General features: G+C 38.4%; 1 protein-coding gene and 1 pseudogene across 1 annotated transcript; both read left to right on the top strand.

Annotated features, from left to right (window-relative positions):
• The first annotated feature begins 1541 nt into the window (after window positions 1–1541).
• LOC105047656 (uncharacterized) lies at window positions 1542–9623 on the top strand. The gene is given in 11 exon segments (XM_073258898.1): window positions 1542–2082; window positions 2534–2628; window positions 2871–2938; window positions 3044–3087; window positions 3417–3494; window positions 3587–3740; window positions 8487–8544; window positions 8547–8638; window positions 8741–8851; window positions 9219–9284; window positions 9397–9623. Coding segments are annotated over 11 exon segments (1206 nt in total). The 5' UTR covers window positions 1542–1756; the 3' UTR covers window positions 9511–9623.
• A 438-nt stretch (window positions 9624–10061) lies between these two features.
• LOC140858646 (phospholipid-transporting ATPase 6-like) lies at window positions 10062–13242 on the top strand (annotated as a pseudogene).
• The last annotated feature ends 2711 nt before the right edge of the window (window positions 13243–15953 follow it).

Here is a 15953-nt window from a genome sequence, read left to right as displayed (position 1 = left end):
CTTACAAGACTGTAACCATTTTTTCTCCTTCCAAAATAAACCCATCAAATGCGTTCTTTAATGATCAAACTCTGCGAGCATAGCACAGATGCGTCCTAAGTATGTTCCTGGTAATTTCATTGACAGTTGGTAATGGAAGCTGTTAATCAGTGGTCCAATAAGAAAGTCACAAGTTGGAGTTCTTTTGCGTTACCCACGCTCTTCTTTTGAGGGCCAAACTTACAAAGGACATCATACATGCATGCGACACGTCTAATGCTACCCAAGCGTCCCTTTTTTTTTTTTTGGTAGAAAACCCAAGCATCTCCTTGATCGTTAAACGTAAAAGAACAAACATACATCTACGCTACATGTTAGAGCTCTTTTGCGTTACCTGGCATTGGTCTTCGATCGCTATAAGTACAAGGTGGTATATCATACGCGCATGCAAGGCCAGACTCGCCTCACCTCTCGCCACACGTAGCAGCAGCTAAACACTATCCCCATGTAACAATATTGCAAACAAAGTTGCTGTTTGGGCATCAATTTTTTCTTAAATTTTTATTTAAATTTATTTTAATAATACAAAAATCTCTGATGTAGCCAATAATTTTATAGAAATATAAAAATAATAATAGTGATGAACTAGTGGCATGAATATCTTTAATATAGCCAATAATTTTACTGAAATATGAAAATAACAATGGTGGTGAACTGCTATTGTTGCTAAATTAAGCTGAGTAGCTAGAGACTCTAGTTTGACTCGATTTAAAATGTTCGAATTCGAAATTCAATTTGATATCGATTGGACTTCAATATTCAAATTCAAACTCAATTTGAATATCAACGGAATTATATTCAAGCTGGAACATGATTCAAAAAAAAATGTTTGAGCTATTTGAACTTGGATTCAAGTTGAGCTCGATTAACTCATAAGCTACTTAACTTATTTGCACCTTTCGTTGTTAGCAAAGATCCAAAGATATTATGAATATGAGAATGATAGTGATGATAGTGGTAGTGATAAGAATAACAGTAATAAGCAGAGGTGAAGAGGATGGTGGTTATACAATAGATATGGTTGCAACAATGATAATAGCATGGGTGCTAGATAAGTAGTGGGATGATGATGATGATAGTAATAATGATATGGCAGCAACGGGAAAATGATGATGGAGGTGATGGATAATGATAATTGTAATGGCAGTATATTAGAAATGATAGGAATAGTGGAAGTCGTAGCAATAATTGCAGTTACGATGGAAATAAATTTTTTTAATTTTAAAAGTATTAAAAATAGAGTATTTTTTTTATAAAAATAAATTAAAAATAAGATATAACAATAATAGTATTAAATATTTGCTTAAATTTTATATATTTATTTTTTAAAATAGAAAATTATAGATGCCAAACGGTTCCTGGATCTGGTGGTGGAACCAAAGTCAAAACCACACCAGGACAATAATAGCTCAGCCCGGGCCAAACACCAGAAAAGGTAAACCGGACCCAAGCCCTCTTTAACCTTGATATACCCTTCACACTCCCTTCTCCACCCATTTCTACCGTCTCTCTCTCTCTCTCCCTATCCCTCTCCAACCCCCGCACCTCCCCGTCTGACTCGGAAATACCAAACCGAATCCCTCGCTTTTCCCCCCTTCTCCCTCTCCTTTACTCATACTCTCCATTAGAATCTCTTCTTCTCTCTCCCTCGCGTTTATCTCTTATTCTTCTTCTTCTTCTTCTTCTCTTCCTCTCCTTTGAATATAAATTTCTAATAATGACGACGGACTCGACGTCGATAAGGAACAACCATCTGCCCCCCTCCCTCGTCTCCAATCTCCAGAGCGTCCTCGCCGCCCGGCGAGGCGGTGGGGGCGGCGAGGACGGAGGCGAGGGCAATGCCAAGAGCAGCGAAGAGGAGCCCCAGGCCGCCCCCTCCTCCCCCTCCTCCGCCGCCGCCGCCGAGGAGGCAGGGGACGGATCCAAGAAGCCGGTCGTTCTCGTGACCAATGGCGACGGGATTGGCTCCCCGGGGCTCGCCGCCCTTGTCGAGGCGCTCGTCCATGGCGGCCAGTGCGATGTCCACGTCTGCGCCCCCGAATCGTGAGGCCCCTCCGTCCCTTCGTTGGTTCTTTATCTGTTCGGTGTAATTCCTATATCGCAAGATTCGGACTCGGGGCTTTTTTTTTCTCCAAATTTAGTCAGAATTGCTTCTATTGGGGATATGATTTTTCTCTGTTATCTTTTTGCTTGGATTCTGTGGGGTTCCTTTTTGGCTATGGGTGTTTGTCCAATATTTTGGGTTCGTTCCTCTTCTCGAGTTGGGGTGTTGGGTTGCTTGTTTTTTGGGCTAGCTACAGTAGGGTTTGCTTATCTTTGCGGATGGATTTTGTCTGTTCTTTTCTTTCGCTTTCGTTTTGATTTGGTTCCATTGTTGGCTTTGTGGGTTTTGGAAGAACCGGATGCGGTTGCTGGATATACGTATGGCAATGTTGTTGGCTGATTTCTTGGTTATTCGTCTTTTTGTCCTTTGTTTTGTGAATTATGGTAAAAGGGACAAGTCTGCCTCGGGTCATTCGGTCACCGTTCGCGAGACCGTTGCTGTGACTTCTGCAGAGTTTAATGGTGCCACGGCTTTTGAGGTTTCTGGTGAGATCTTGTTTCAGTGGCTTGTTGAGGCTTTTCCTCTAAGCTCCATCTTGATTTGTTGATATCAAATTATGTTCTCGCTTCCTCATATTATTATCTATGGACTGATTTATCCAAAATAATAGTCAAGTTTGTGATATTAGAACTTGGATATGAAGAAATTAGTTTTGCCAAAATCATTGGAGGGCGAGCAAGAAGCTATTTATGTTCTAATTTTGGGTAGGTTTTGCTTGTTCTGACAGGGACTCCTGCTGATTGTGTCTCTTTGGCTTTGTCCGGTGCCGTGTTTTCATGGTCCAGGCCAGCATTGGTATATGGTTATATATATGTTGTAAAAAATTAGATGTTAAAATTGAAGTCAGTTTAGTACCTTTTTTTACAGGGATTTAATAATGTTTAATATGATATGTTACAGGTCATCAGTGGTATTAACAGGGGATCCAATTGTGGCCATCACATGTAAGTATGCAGGCCTTTTCATTTTTTTCTCTTGCTGTCCCGTGGATCAGTCACCAAATAATGACTTAAGACCTCTTTTCTTTGATGAGAGGTGTTACTCTATCGCCTTTGTACAATCAACTGATATTATGTTCCTCTAATATGTGAGCTCCATGTTTCATGTTCAATCTGAACATCTGGTTCCACATTGATATCTTGCTAATTTATTTATTGTTTTTCCTTTAGTTGCATATTTCATTCCTTATATGGCTTTGAATCATGTTAGACTTTCTTATGTAAGTGTTATATGTTGACTTTAGTTCTCTCATTTCCTATGAAAATTTATATAGCTTCTACTCGGGTGCTGTTGCTGGAGCTAGAGAGGCTTTACTATGTGGATTACCTTCACTTGCAATCTCATTGAATTGGTAAAGAATGCCTTCCTTGTTGTTATGGTCTTTGCTTGTTCAATTATCCTTATATATAGCTTTCACATTTTGATTTTGGTTAATTCCATTAGGAGGAAGGATGAAAGCCAGGAAAGTGATTTCAAGGATGCAGTTGAAGTTTGTTTACCACTAATACATGCGGCCATTAGGGATATCGAAAAGGGAATTTTCCCAAAAAGTTGCTTGCTGAGCATAGAAATTCCTACATCCCCTTCTACAAACAAGGTTTGCTTTTGCCAACTTTGAAGGCTTTTAAAGTTTGAAAACCATAGTAAAACCATTACTTTTTTCTTTTACATAGTCTATATATTTATGACATTCCATTGTTTGCATAAAAACTTTTTTTTTTTTCTTTTTTTAAATTAGTCCATTTGATTTTCCCTGTAAGTTTGCAATTTTTATTTTTACCATGCAATTTAATTCCTTTACCACGAGTTCTTTGAGAATTAGACACCCTTTTTTTCAATGTATCCTCTGTTCGATGGCACAGTTATTTAGACATGCTTCTGCTTTCTCATTTGATACATTGATTTTGAAGCTGTGAGGTTTTTAAAATAACAGCATAAGAAATATACAATGGACGGCAACATCAACATCAACAATTGGATAATTTTCAGAGTTGATAAAAAACTTACTTATTTTAGTAATCCTCAGCAATCATACTATCACCTATAAGGTTACAAGATATAGAAGCTGGTAGGTAGCGAGGATTACATATACTTGTGTAAGGACTACATGTATTTGTATTCCTGAATGCTTAATATAAAAAAAAAACATGGCATAAATGCATCGATAGCTTGGGGCAGAGTTACAAGTTGCAGCGTAGGTTTTTCCCTTGAACTTAAACCAATGCATTTGCTCAATTCATCATGGCATGCATTGAGGGACTTTCTCTTTTTCTTTATCTTCTTTTTCTCTCCTTGCTGAGGTGTCCCCTTAGGGGCTAGAGGATACACATACTAGGATCAATCCAATCCTTTAGTGGCAGAAGGTTTATTAGGTCTTCCAAGCAAATTAAATGATTGGGCCTAGTATAACAACTGACACCCCAATGATGAAGTGGAATTTGAGATATCTGATTGTCAGGTTTGCAGAAGTAGCAAAGTTATAGGTGTAGTGGGTGCATAAAATTGTTTGTTATGCTGTGGTGTAATGTGGGGTGATGATATGATAAATGGGATTTTCGAACTGAAAATAAAATTATTTGAGATGCACTTCAGGAGTGTTGAATGGTTGGTATAAACCAGTGAAATTTAAAATAATCTGGAAAGAAGAAAATGACAAGATGGTCTATGTTATATGGATCAAATTTTCGGCATTGAAGAATTTACATGTGTATTTGTTGCAAATGTATGGCAGGTGAGAAGCTCCATAGGTATTATTGGAGGTGGGAGCTCAGATTGTAGCACTAAGATCTTTCTTCAGAATGATGAATGACTGATGGATGAACTTGTAATGCTCAATGAATGAGAGTTGGTCTTTTAGATATTTCTAAATATACATGCCTTCATTTTGGAGAACTATTTAAAGTGGATCCTACAGTTTGTAACATTTTTATCAGAAATGTTGAAATTGATGAGATGCCATGTGTACAAAAATATGAACCGTCAGTTGATGGGCCTCGCCATGATAATAACTTGCTGCGGCATAATTTTATCTTCATCTTTTCCATCATCTGTCTCTTGAGCCTGAAAAAAATTTTGTGGTTTGCATGAGGCTTGAGAGGTGCTTAAGAACTGTAGACGTGAGACTTTGGTATCTTGTCAAATTGCTTATATCAAAAGCTTAACTGTTGTGGGTACCCCTGTTCATGGGCCAGCCTAGGCTGGTTTTGCCCAAAGGTCAGTACAATTTACTTGGGCCTAGCCTTGGGTTGGCCTGGCCTTTCGGCCCACCTTCCAGGCTCAAATCTGGCCCGTAGTTGGGCTTCAAGCTTCAAGCCAGGCCTCGAGCTTCATGATGATTTTTATTTTTTTAATAATGCTAAAAATGCCTAATCATATTTTCAAAAAAATGCTAAATGTGACTAATTAAATATTGCCAAAAATTTACAGCATATCTATTATCCCATGTAAGTTTACATTAGCAACAATAACTGTCAATTAAGTCTACAAGTACAACAAACATAAACAAATGAATAGGGAAAAAAAATCGAGCTAGGCCAGGCTTTAAACCCCAAGCCCAAGCCTAGGCTGTTTATTGAACGGTCCTATTTTTAAGGCCTGACAGGCCTTTGGCCTGAGCTCTCCCTAAAAGGCTTCAGCCTCGAGCAGGTTGGGCTGGCTGCCCGACCTGTCAGTTATGGTTATGGGCTGCGAACATCATCTTTATCAAAGTAATTCTTGAAGTTCATGTGGACCAACTCTCTTGGAACTCCATTCAGTAAGCTGTTTAGAGAAAAAGCAGGTTCAACATCTGATTTTATTGCAAGTAGCACTTTGTGATATTATCTTTCCAAAAGGTTTAAGTTTTCTTTTGCAGCATGTAGTGGCACAGTGGTTGTGCTGGCCATGCCCAGTCCAAGAAAAGATTCAACATGTTGTCATTAGGAGTGTCAATGTACTGGAGCTGAACCCCATCCGATTTTTAGCCTTGCACCCTCTCAAGAATAGTTGGAATCTGATGTCATCAGGTAGCTATCAAATATTTTCAATATTGGAGAAGGGGTTTGAGGATTCTGACGTGGCGATCAAGGAGGGTAGAATTAGGGGGGGGGGGAGAGAGGAGAGAGAGAGAGAGAGAGAGCCTTGTCTAGTCTCTTGTGCCATTTCTTAGCAGCACCAATGTCACTACTGCCATTTGGGAGGAGAATAGGGAAAGTAAGATGGGCATCTTGGTGGAGTGGCAATTGGGAAAACAAATGGGTTGTGCATGTGTATATTTGTGTCTGCATGTACTATGTGACTTATGAGTCTTTGTAACGACATTATTAATGCATGCACTAGATGAATTCATATCCATTTCATCAACTACATCTTCCAATCTTTTATTTTTACTGTCTTATCCTTTTGAAAACTCTGTCATTGGACCTGTTCAAATTATTAGTTATATCCATCGTTTTGGAACACCTTCAAATTTTGATAAATGTTAGATCTTTTTGTTTCTAATCATGCATTTGCACATGGATAACTGTGTGTGCAATCAGGTAGGAAATCTTGTGTTCTGGTATGGACCGACCTACACCGGATACTGATTATAGGGATTTGGATTGAACCTAGGATACACAAATATCTTCAAATTGTATCCCAACATAGTATTTGGTATGTATTGGACACTGGCATTCATGAAACAGGATTAAATACATGTCAGATACTTATTCTAAGTTATGAAGCATAGGTATGGATGTGAGATACAGATATTACACTACAGAATACTCGTAATAGGAACTCTAAAAAGTAGTGTATGAAACATCCATGATATAACATAAATAATTTTTTTATTTATGTAAAAATCATTTACAAAGAATGATGGCATATCACAATATTATAGTCCACACTTCATATGATGACACCAGTTTCTACAAACCTCATATAATGCTTACACAATATTGCAGAGCAAAACTGACACTCGATGTAATAACATCAACACCATAATTGATCATCCATTGTCAAATGGTCACCTTTGATCAAACAAGAAGAAAGCGCTCTCCACTCATCCCTGGAGCATCCGAGAAGTACTGAAACATTTAAATAAACAATAAAGAATGATACTTAAAATAAGTATCTGAGACATATTTGAAGTATCCATGCTTCCTAGCTGTTAATTTTGTTAACCATGATTTCTATTTGTCATCATGTATATTCTTTTTACTAATTAAGTTGACATCAGTATCGGAATTAACTGTGTTTGGATGTAGTCAACTATATGCCTTGTTCCACCAAGATGAAGAAGTCTGAAGTCTCTTGATTAAAAATAAGCAAAGTCCAAGAATAACTTCCACATATATGACATTTTAAGAGGATAATCTTTACATAGATGGAGTAAAATCAGATTACACTGTCTGGTTGTTCTGCCTTCATATTGAGATTTAAGGTGAGATGGAAGAGAAAAAAAGGAGATAGGAAAGAAGTGGGAAAGAAAAAGATAAGGGCAGTCACATGATTAGACAGATAAATATTAGAAGCGAAGTGCTGGCCAAGCTTTTAGTTGACGTTTACACTGTCATCAGGTTGAATTAATTTAATACTGCTATATAATAACTTGATATGCTAAACTTGTCAAAGTCTTTAGCTTTGATCAATTCAGGGTATGCCTAATCTATTGGCCTTGGCTCATTGTTTTGCCCACCATTCTGATTAAATCATGGGCTTGGTAAATCAATCTATAATCATAAACTTAAGTCCACCATCTACGGGCAAGGAAAATTTAGTGTAATGGAAGATGAAGATGAAGTGGGAATGGTGAGAGTTGAATTACATAGAAAATTGTTCATCTTGTGCATATTTGTTTTTGTTCCCTTCATGTTCCTCCAAGGCTGCTTTTCACTTATTGCAATTATATAACATGAAAACAAGGATCTCTTTTGACAAATTTTAATGTTATTCATTTCAGGTGCTCGCTAAGGAGCTCATACTTGCAGTAACTTGAGCTTCCCTTCTTAGGTTGTCTTAATGTGACTGAATTAGCCGACTGGTTTTTATCCAGATACCCTTTATGAGGCTTGATGTATTATCTCTCAATGATGATAAGGGTGTCATGATCCTTTATGCATCTAGCATGCACTTGCATATGTTAACATGCAATGGACCAAAAATTATCGATAAATACTAACATTTGAAGATTCTATATTTGTACTTTTGCATTGAGAGCTTAACATGTTTAGCACATAGATTTGTTTAGGTTGATAAGATTAAGGTATGTCTTTGATGGCTGCTGTGCCTGATTTCATTGTGAATTTGTGGACTTACCTGTTTGTTAGTTATATATAGCTCCTGAGGTTAATGTTGTTTTTGACTCTGTAATTTTTGACAGGGATTCAAGCTGACCAGGCAGAGTCTATGGAGGTCTTCTCCTAGCTGGCAAGTGGTGTCAGCAACAGGCATCCTTCTGCCGGGCAGTTCATGTCTATGCATCAAAGCCTTGGAGTACAGCTTGCACAGCTTGGCCGAGACGCCTCGGCAGCAGTTAGTATTAGATCATAATCTGTCCATGGACAGGAACCAAAATTTGGAATCATTTTTAGTGGGACTGTTCCTCTATCTTCTGAAGAATCTGTGCTTTTTCAGGGAGCAGCTCGTCGCATTTCTGCTCAAAGGAGGAATGTGGAAATAGAATCAGTTGCAGCAGCTGGAAAACCTGAGAAAAAAGAAGTGGTGAAGAAGTACTTCCGTCTAGAGGTATGCTTGGGCTGTGTAAGTTTGTGACGGGCAAGCTATATATAAATAATATGGAGAGTTTTCTGGCTCACTTGAAGCTCATTGATGAGATTATAGCTTATGTACTGTACTAAATTATAATGTAGTACCAGGCTTGTTTATTTCTAAAAGAAACCTTTTATGAATATTGTAGTTGCAGAGGAGGCTGTTTCCTTATTAGGTCAAATGTTTAGCTTTTCTGAGAAAACCATACGTTTTGAGTATCTGTATTAGCTTGCTTTTTGAAATTAAACATCATTTAAAATTACCTGCACATCTGAACATTTTATGTTGCACAAATATTTAGGATTAACAAGTAGAGCCTTAAAGCATACTTTTTTAATTGCAGTTTCTAGAGAAGGAGCGAGAAGAATTAGATGAAGATCTTGATTTTAGGGCTCTCGAAAATGGCTTTGTGAGTCTCTCTCTCTCTCTCTCTCTCTCTCTCTCTCTCTCTCACACCACACACACACATACAGACACATGCGGACGTTCTTAGCAAGCCAACCTTTTCATCTTCTTTACAGATTGCTGTAACTCCTCAGCATTTAAACTTGCATGCGGGGTCTGAGATTCAAGCCTCGGCTTCGGAGTGGCTTGCCTCAGCTCTAACAGGACGTGGAGATGCTCCCCGAGGCTGACACGACACATTTGTTTAACTTGTATACCGTTGTAGGTTGTTACTTTGTTTTCTGTCACATGTTCATGGTGTCACGTTTAATTCCAATTTGTGCTCAATCCATTTTGTTCGTTATTTGTTCTTTGTAACTGAAGAAACCCATGCTGGATCCATTACATCGGTAGAATCAACGGTTGGCGCTTGGGGTTCCGATTGTGTAGTCACCCTGCCTCTTGTTAGGTGTGTTACTCGTTTGAAACAAATGGCTTCCATGCTGAATTGTAAAGAGAGGTGTGGGGTGTTGTGGTCTTGATTTGTTTAGATTGGAGATGGGCGGCTTTGCCTGGATTTTTTTTTTTCCCCCTAATGGAGTTTATGTATTTTTAGACATAATGGTGCATTTTCTTCTACCTTGATGCTTGTAATAGTCAGGAGGAAGTCATTAGAGTAGTGGATGAATTGTGTTATCTTCAACGTCTGAACTTCTTGTTGCTGCTGAGGGGCACAACAGTCCAAATGATCCCGGAATTTTTACAAGCTTGAGAGTGGGGAAGCGCACTCATTGTGACAAATATGCCGTCCAATGAAGTTTGTAATTTACGTATATGGTTGCAGCCTTTCTATCTTTCACGTGGCCGGCCTATGTGCAAAAGATGTATCCATTCTAGTTCGTGGTCTCTTTTCCCTTTGAATGGAACAGATGAAAGAAATAAAGGCAATCCGGTTAGCAAAAGATGATGGATGCGGTCAAACTGTACCTCTTGCCAAAGGTAATGATGCGAGGTCATACCATTTGAGGAATTCCACTACGGACCACAAATTTATTGTATCTAATCAACTCACATAAGAGTCAGGCCCATATGCGCTCTTCCTAGTTTAAAGGAACAAGAGCTTAAAAATGGTTCTGATCTCTCTAGCCGCTTGAGGAAGTCGATGAAGGACCTCCTGAGTGCTATGTGAAATAGACTTTGCTTCAATATTAGGTATGCACAATAAAATGATAGGCCATCACTTCCATGGTTCGGAGTAGATTGAAACCAGGAGATATTCTGAATAAAGGCTGAAGAGGTGTGCATGTGAATCAAGTGGATGTTTAATAACCGAAGTCATGCGGATAACCGCTTGAAACCCAAAACCAGAGGAGCAAACACGATAAGATCTCTCCGATCAGGAAAAAAAAAAAAAAAAAGAATAAGATGTCGAGTCCTCTTGTAATTATAGCTTGATAAAATTAAACGATGTGGAATTCGCCTCTGGATAACCCGGGGCGACCCCCATCGTGTTTCTTCATGATTCTAGGCAAAGATCGTCTCTTGATGTTATGTTGTTAATTTTCAGGTGCTTTATTGGATATTTGTTTCTTTTTATCTGTTGTTTTTGTCGACTCCCGAGCATTTTGGTTGGTTTTCTGTTTCGTGCATTTTGGTCTTGGTGTTGGAGCTGACAATTTGAATCTTTTCTTGAAGGCGTTCGGTGGTATCTCAATCGATCCGATACACATTCTTGATAGTATGATGGCGTGAAAAATGAATCCACCAAGGCAAATGCCTTGCACCGCCGATTGGAGTTCTGCGAAGAAACGAAAGAAAAAAAAAAAAAAAAATGATGGGGATGGTTTTGTTCGATTCGAGCTGAAAAAGAAAATGGAAGAATGACCAGGACGGGGAGCATGCAAAGTTGGACGGGGAGGATGCTGTGGCTTCCTCTAGCTGTCTTCGGGCTATGAGGATGGGATATGGTCTGCGGAGGCACTATGAACTTGGACGGGGGAACGAACTTGAAGGTTAACAGATCGTTGGAGGCAACTTTGCTCTTGGGAAGATGATCAGTCCTTTAGGGATTCGAACGCCTCCATCGATGGCGTAGACACACTTTTGTGGGCAATTTGGAGTATTATGACCAGTGAAGGTCGATGGCATCGATCCAAATTGGATCCTTCTCAGAGATTCAAAGCTTCGGAGCACTGGCTGCATATGTGGAGTGGTCATTTTCACCGGTGATGACTACATCCTCTGCATCCTCTTCACCGTTCTTGTTCTGCTCTTCTTGATCAGCTCCATACAATTCATGGTGAAGACGAAGTTTGAAATGCCAGAAGGCTAATACTTGCAACCGCAGTGGGTGGCGACAGCAAATTATTTAACCTGCCAACATCTGGATTATCCTTCATCTTCCATCTCGTCACAGCTCTTATCCTATATGGATGTCTCGTACTGATTTCGCTGTATGTTTCAACTGAAATCATGAAGGCATCGTTCATCAAACAAAGATCTTCGAATGCACGACAAGGATTTAGGAAATCCTGCAATTATATCAGACAAACTTGAATGAGGATTTAGGACATCAAACTTGAATGAGGAGCTTTGGCAGGTCGACACAATTATATCAGACAAGATGGGCACCTTGACTTGCAATCAGATGGATTTCTTAAAAGTGCTCGATTGCGGGTTTCTCATATGACCTTGGTTCTGGTGAAGTAGAAATTGTCGCTGCGAAGCAGGTCACATCTGAAGAATCTGGTGGTTCTGTGCAGCAGCAGAAGGGAGTTTTGGGTGAATGGTGGGGGTGGCTTTACGTCATCATCAGATATCAGATAGGAAGGTGGAATTACTCCAAGATTGAGAAGGTGTGGAAATGTGTGATGAAAGGTTTTAGTTTCAAAGATGATCGTCTCATGCGTGGAAATTGGATGTCTTTGAACTTAATCCTGGCACAACTCTTTTATTCTTCGGAATGTTTGCAGTTTATCAAATGGTGATTCCTAAGCCAGATGAGAAGCTGGTAGCTTTACCTATGAAGCAAAGTCACCAGATCAAGGTGCTTTTCTTATTTCTACCAGAGAATTTTGGGTTTGAGTTCTGTTAGAAGGGCTCAATCAAGTGTCTTCGTGCAGGAAAGATATCCTTACTTTGAAGATCCAGTAGAAAGGTCAGAAGACCAGTGCTTTTCAGGTGCTCCCTAATTTCTCCTCTGTGCCTTGTGGACTGTTTTATATTCTCTGACTATCAATCTTACAGGGAGTTCAAAATTCTCAGTTTATTGGAATTGAACAGCAAGATAAAAAGAATGTCAGTAGTTGTATGGACTGAGAATGGACAGCTGCTGCTTCTTTGCAAAGGTGCAGACAGATCTGTCAATATTTTTTCTGATAAGTTGTCCATGATACTTTTTTGGCATATAGAACTTCCATCCTTGTGTCAAAACCAATGGATTCATGGTTGTCTGAAATTTTTCATGCATGATAATGCATATATAATCAACTTCTATGTAACTTCAACTGTATGAATGTTAAAGTTTGTATTATATTTGGGACCACACGGCTTCATTTCTGATGGATTATCAAGGAAAGGAAGAATGCATTAGGTGGACCCAAGTAAGCATCTGAATGAATATGGAACTTCGGCACTAGCATACAGGAAGCCTGAGGACTCCGAGTATTCCGCTTGGAACACCAAGTTTCTCATAGTGAAAACTTCTATAGGGCCAGACAGAGAAGCTCAACTGGAACAAGCCTCTGACATGATTGGAAGGGAATTAGTTCTTGCTGGTGTAACTGCTGTACAGAACAAATTACAAAAGGGAGTCAGGTTTTTTTCGTAGTTTTACATTATTAAGCTAACAGTTACTTAAATCTTTTTTAACCTTCTCATTCTCATCCTCCAGAGGTTGCTCGGTGCATGGATAAACTAGCACAAGTTGGTCTCAGGATTTGAATTCTTACCAGTGATAAGATGGAAAGCACAATCAACAAAGTGTATGCGTCTTATCTCCATTCAGTTTGCAGAACATTATTGTTATCATTGGCATTTCTCTCGAGTTACATTAAACTCTGCTCATCATTTTTTTTTTTTTTTAAATCTTGCTTTTGACTTTGGATGGGGTAGTAATGTTTGTAAGAGGTTTCTTTCATAGGTGAAGTTCTATGAAGTATTTTATTATCTATAAGCTTGATCATTTTTAAAAACACAGAAATTTTTTTTCTTTGCATCTCACCATCTCATTCCCTTATAAAAAGCAGGTTGGTTTAAGAACCTGAAATCTTTCTTGGAGTTCTTCCTGTTGTCATTTCCTGTAGAAATGTTTCTTACCTGAAATCTGGTTTAAGCATCCATTTTAACATAGGTCATATATTCAGGTCCTTTTTTAAATGCCACGATCAATACCCCTTCTTTGATAACAAAATATTCTGGTTTTGTATTGGCTATTGCATTAAGTACGTCAGCACCTTTCTAAGTTGATGGAGATAGAGGGTCTGGATGTCCAATTGAGCTATGATGGCCTCTGTGTACTAGCAAGACTCTAGATGAGGACTTATTTTGAAACTTTTCGCCATTCTTTTTCTCAACAATCATGTCTAATAAATTTAAAATAAGAAAAGTTCTTGGGCCTTTTTAATTCGCACTGCAATCATGCAACCTTTTAAGTGGGGGTCGGGTTATTGTAGCAATGCAGTGCATCTCCAAAACTGGAGCAGCTGCATAATCTAATGTATCATTCTCTATGACCAATTCTGAATTGTTAGGTGAAATCAGATAAAATTCGAGCATATTAATCTTTTTTTTTTAATAATTGATTCATGCACGATGTGATATAGACTCATACTCCAGTCATTTTGACATCAGTTGCTAATGAACTGATAGCAAGAATTGTGAAGAGGAGATGAGTGTTGCTAATGCTGGTTTTTTCTGCCTACATTTGCAGAAAACTGACCTTTCCACATGACTATTTACTGGTTGCCTTCAACAGCCATTGAGCAGTATAGAAGGATTCCATTGCAGCTCTTTCAACGCATTTGACACCTTGCATGTCAGATGTGATGCTATCAAGGGGAGGGACGTGACATTTGGTTGTGATCTGAGTCACTTTTGAGCATTTTTCTTGAATTATTTTACAGGTAGGATGTCTCTTCCCTGGAGGAAGACTGATTTCAGAATGAACAGGAGGCTCATGTTTTTTTTTTTTTAAGAATGTGGGAGGCTATAGGCCACCCAATCTTTATTAATAAAGAGCTATACAAGAAGAGGATACAGATAAGCTTCAGCTGGAACAGAAAACATCAGGGTGATTACAAAATGTTATAGAGAGAACAAGAGAAGGTAGATGTAGTAAGCAAAACAAAAGATTTGATATCAGAAAATACACTCAGTAAACTCAAAATCATAGCTGAGATCAGGCTGTTCTGATGAAGAGGTAGCCAGCAATTTTTGAAAGGCATAATAACTCCTTTTGATTGCAAAGAGCCATCCAATCACTGATTAGGTGAAGCAATTTTTAGAACGGCCTCTTTTCTGAAGAAGTTTTGTTTAAAAAGATTCTCGCATTTCTTTCTTCCCAGCAACACCAAATTAACGCAGCCACGACCTTGAGCATAGGCTCATGTTTAAATTGTGGAGATTGGAGAATGTAAAGAATACACATGGGTCTCCCAGATCTAATAACTGGCAAATATGGTTCACCACAGCTGTGTGAGAGACTTGATTACCATTTCAGCTTTCTTTTGTTGCATTAGGGGTGGTCCATGTGGATTGCATCAGAGTTGAACTAGTTTATATCAAAATTTTCCTGTTATCTTTTGACTTCCATTTCATGAATTGCTTGAAATTGTTTCTTTTTTGTTTGTTTATTTTTTTTTCAAGAAATAAGATGGATTGGCCAAATAATTGAACCTGAGATAGAAAAAATGGCGAGGCCAAGATTCAACTCTGGATAGAAATATCTAATAGATGATTTCAAAAACAATTGGAAAGACTTATGATAACATGGATAGAAATTATAATAAAGAAGTCAGGGAAACCTTGTACAGTAATATTTGCAAGGCCGATCCTGAGTAGGAAAAATGCAATTATGGTTATGCTTATTTTCATAAATTGCATTGGCAAAAACAGTCATAAACTTATTTTACATAATTTAACTGAGAAAAATATTTGTATCTAGATGCATGTGCTTTGTGTGAAACAAAATTCAATGAATAAGTTAAACCCAAATTTGTCAAAATGATCGATTCACGCCAGACTGAACCATAAAGAACATCAAGAACATGCTTAGGCTATCTCTGTCCCTGCTTGTTGATTATATTCAGGTGACTAAAACCTCGACAAGTCTGGCATGCTCAAAATGGAGCCGGGCTTCTTCTGGGGATTTTAGAGACAGAAGTAGAAATTAGCTAATGAAGGGGTGGGTTCATTATCAAGGATAAACAAGGGTTATAATTTAGTCAATATTAAGATCTTCTTTTGAATAGAAAGACAAAAAATTGATAGTTTATTACTTGATAAATGATTTATAACAGTAATTCGGTCCTTTTATACTAATCTTAATTTGGAGGAAGCTGAGGAGACCTTGAATCAGAAAATCATTTGAAAAATGTTTGCTACCATCCTGGCAATTTAAGGCCAGATGCCTGCAACCTTGCATCTTGCAACAGGTTTAGCTTATCATTAATGTTGAGCTTAGTCAAAGGGCGAT

This window comes from Elaeis guineensis, chromosome 6, assembly GCF_000442705.2.
Source record: "Elaeis guineensis isolate ETL-2024a chromosome 6, EG11, whole genome shotgun sequence".
NCBI classification, from domain to species: Eukaryota; Viridiplantae; Streptophyta; class Magnoliopsida; order Arecales; family Arecaceae; genus Elaeis; species Elaeis guineensis.
This window is presented reverse-complemented; position numbering and strand designations above follow the sequence as displayed.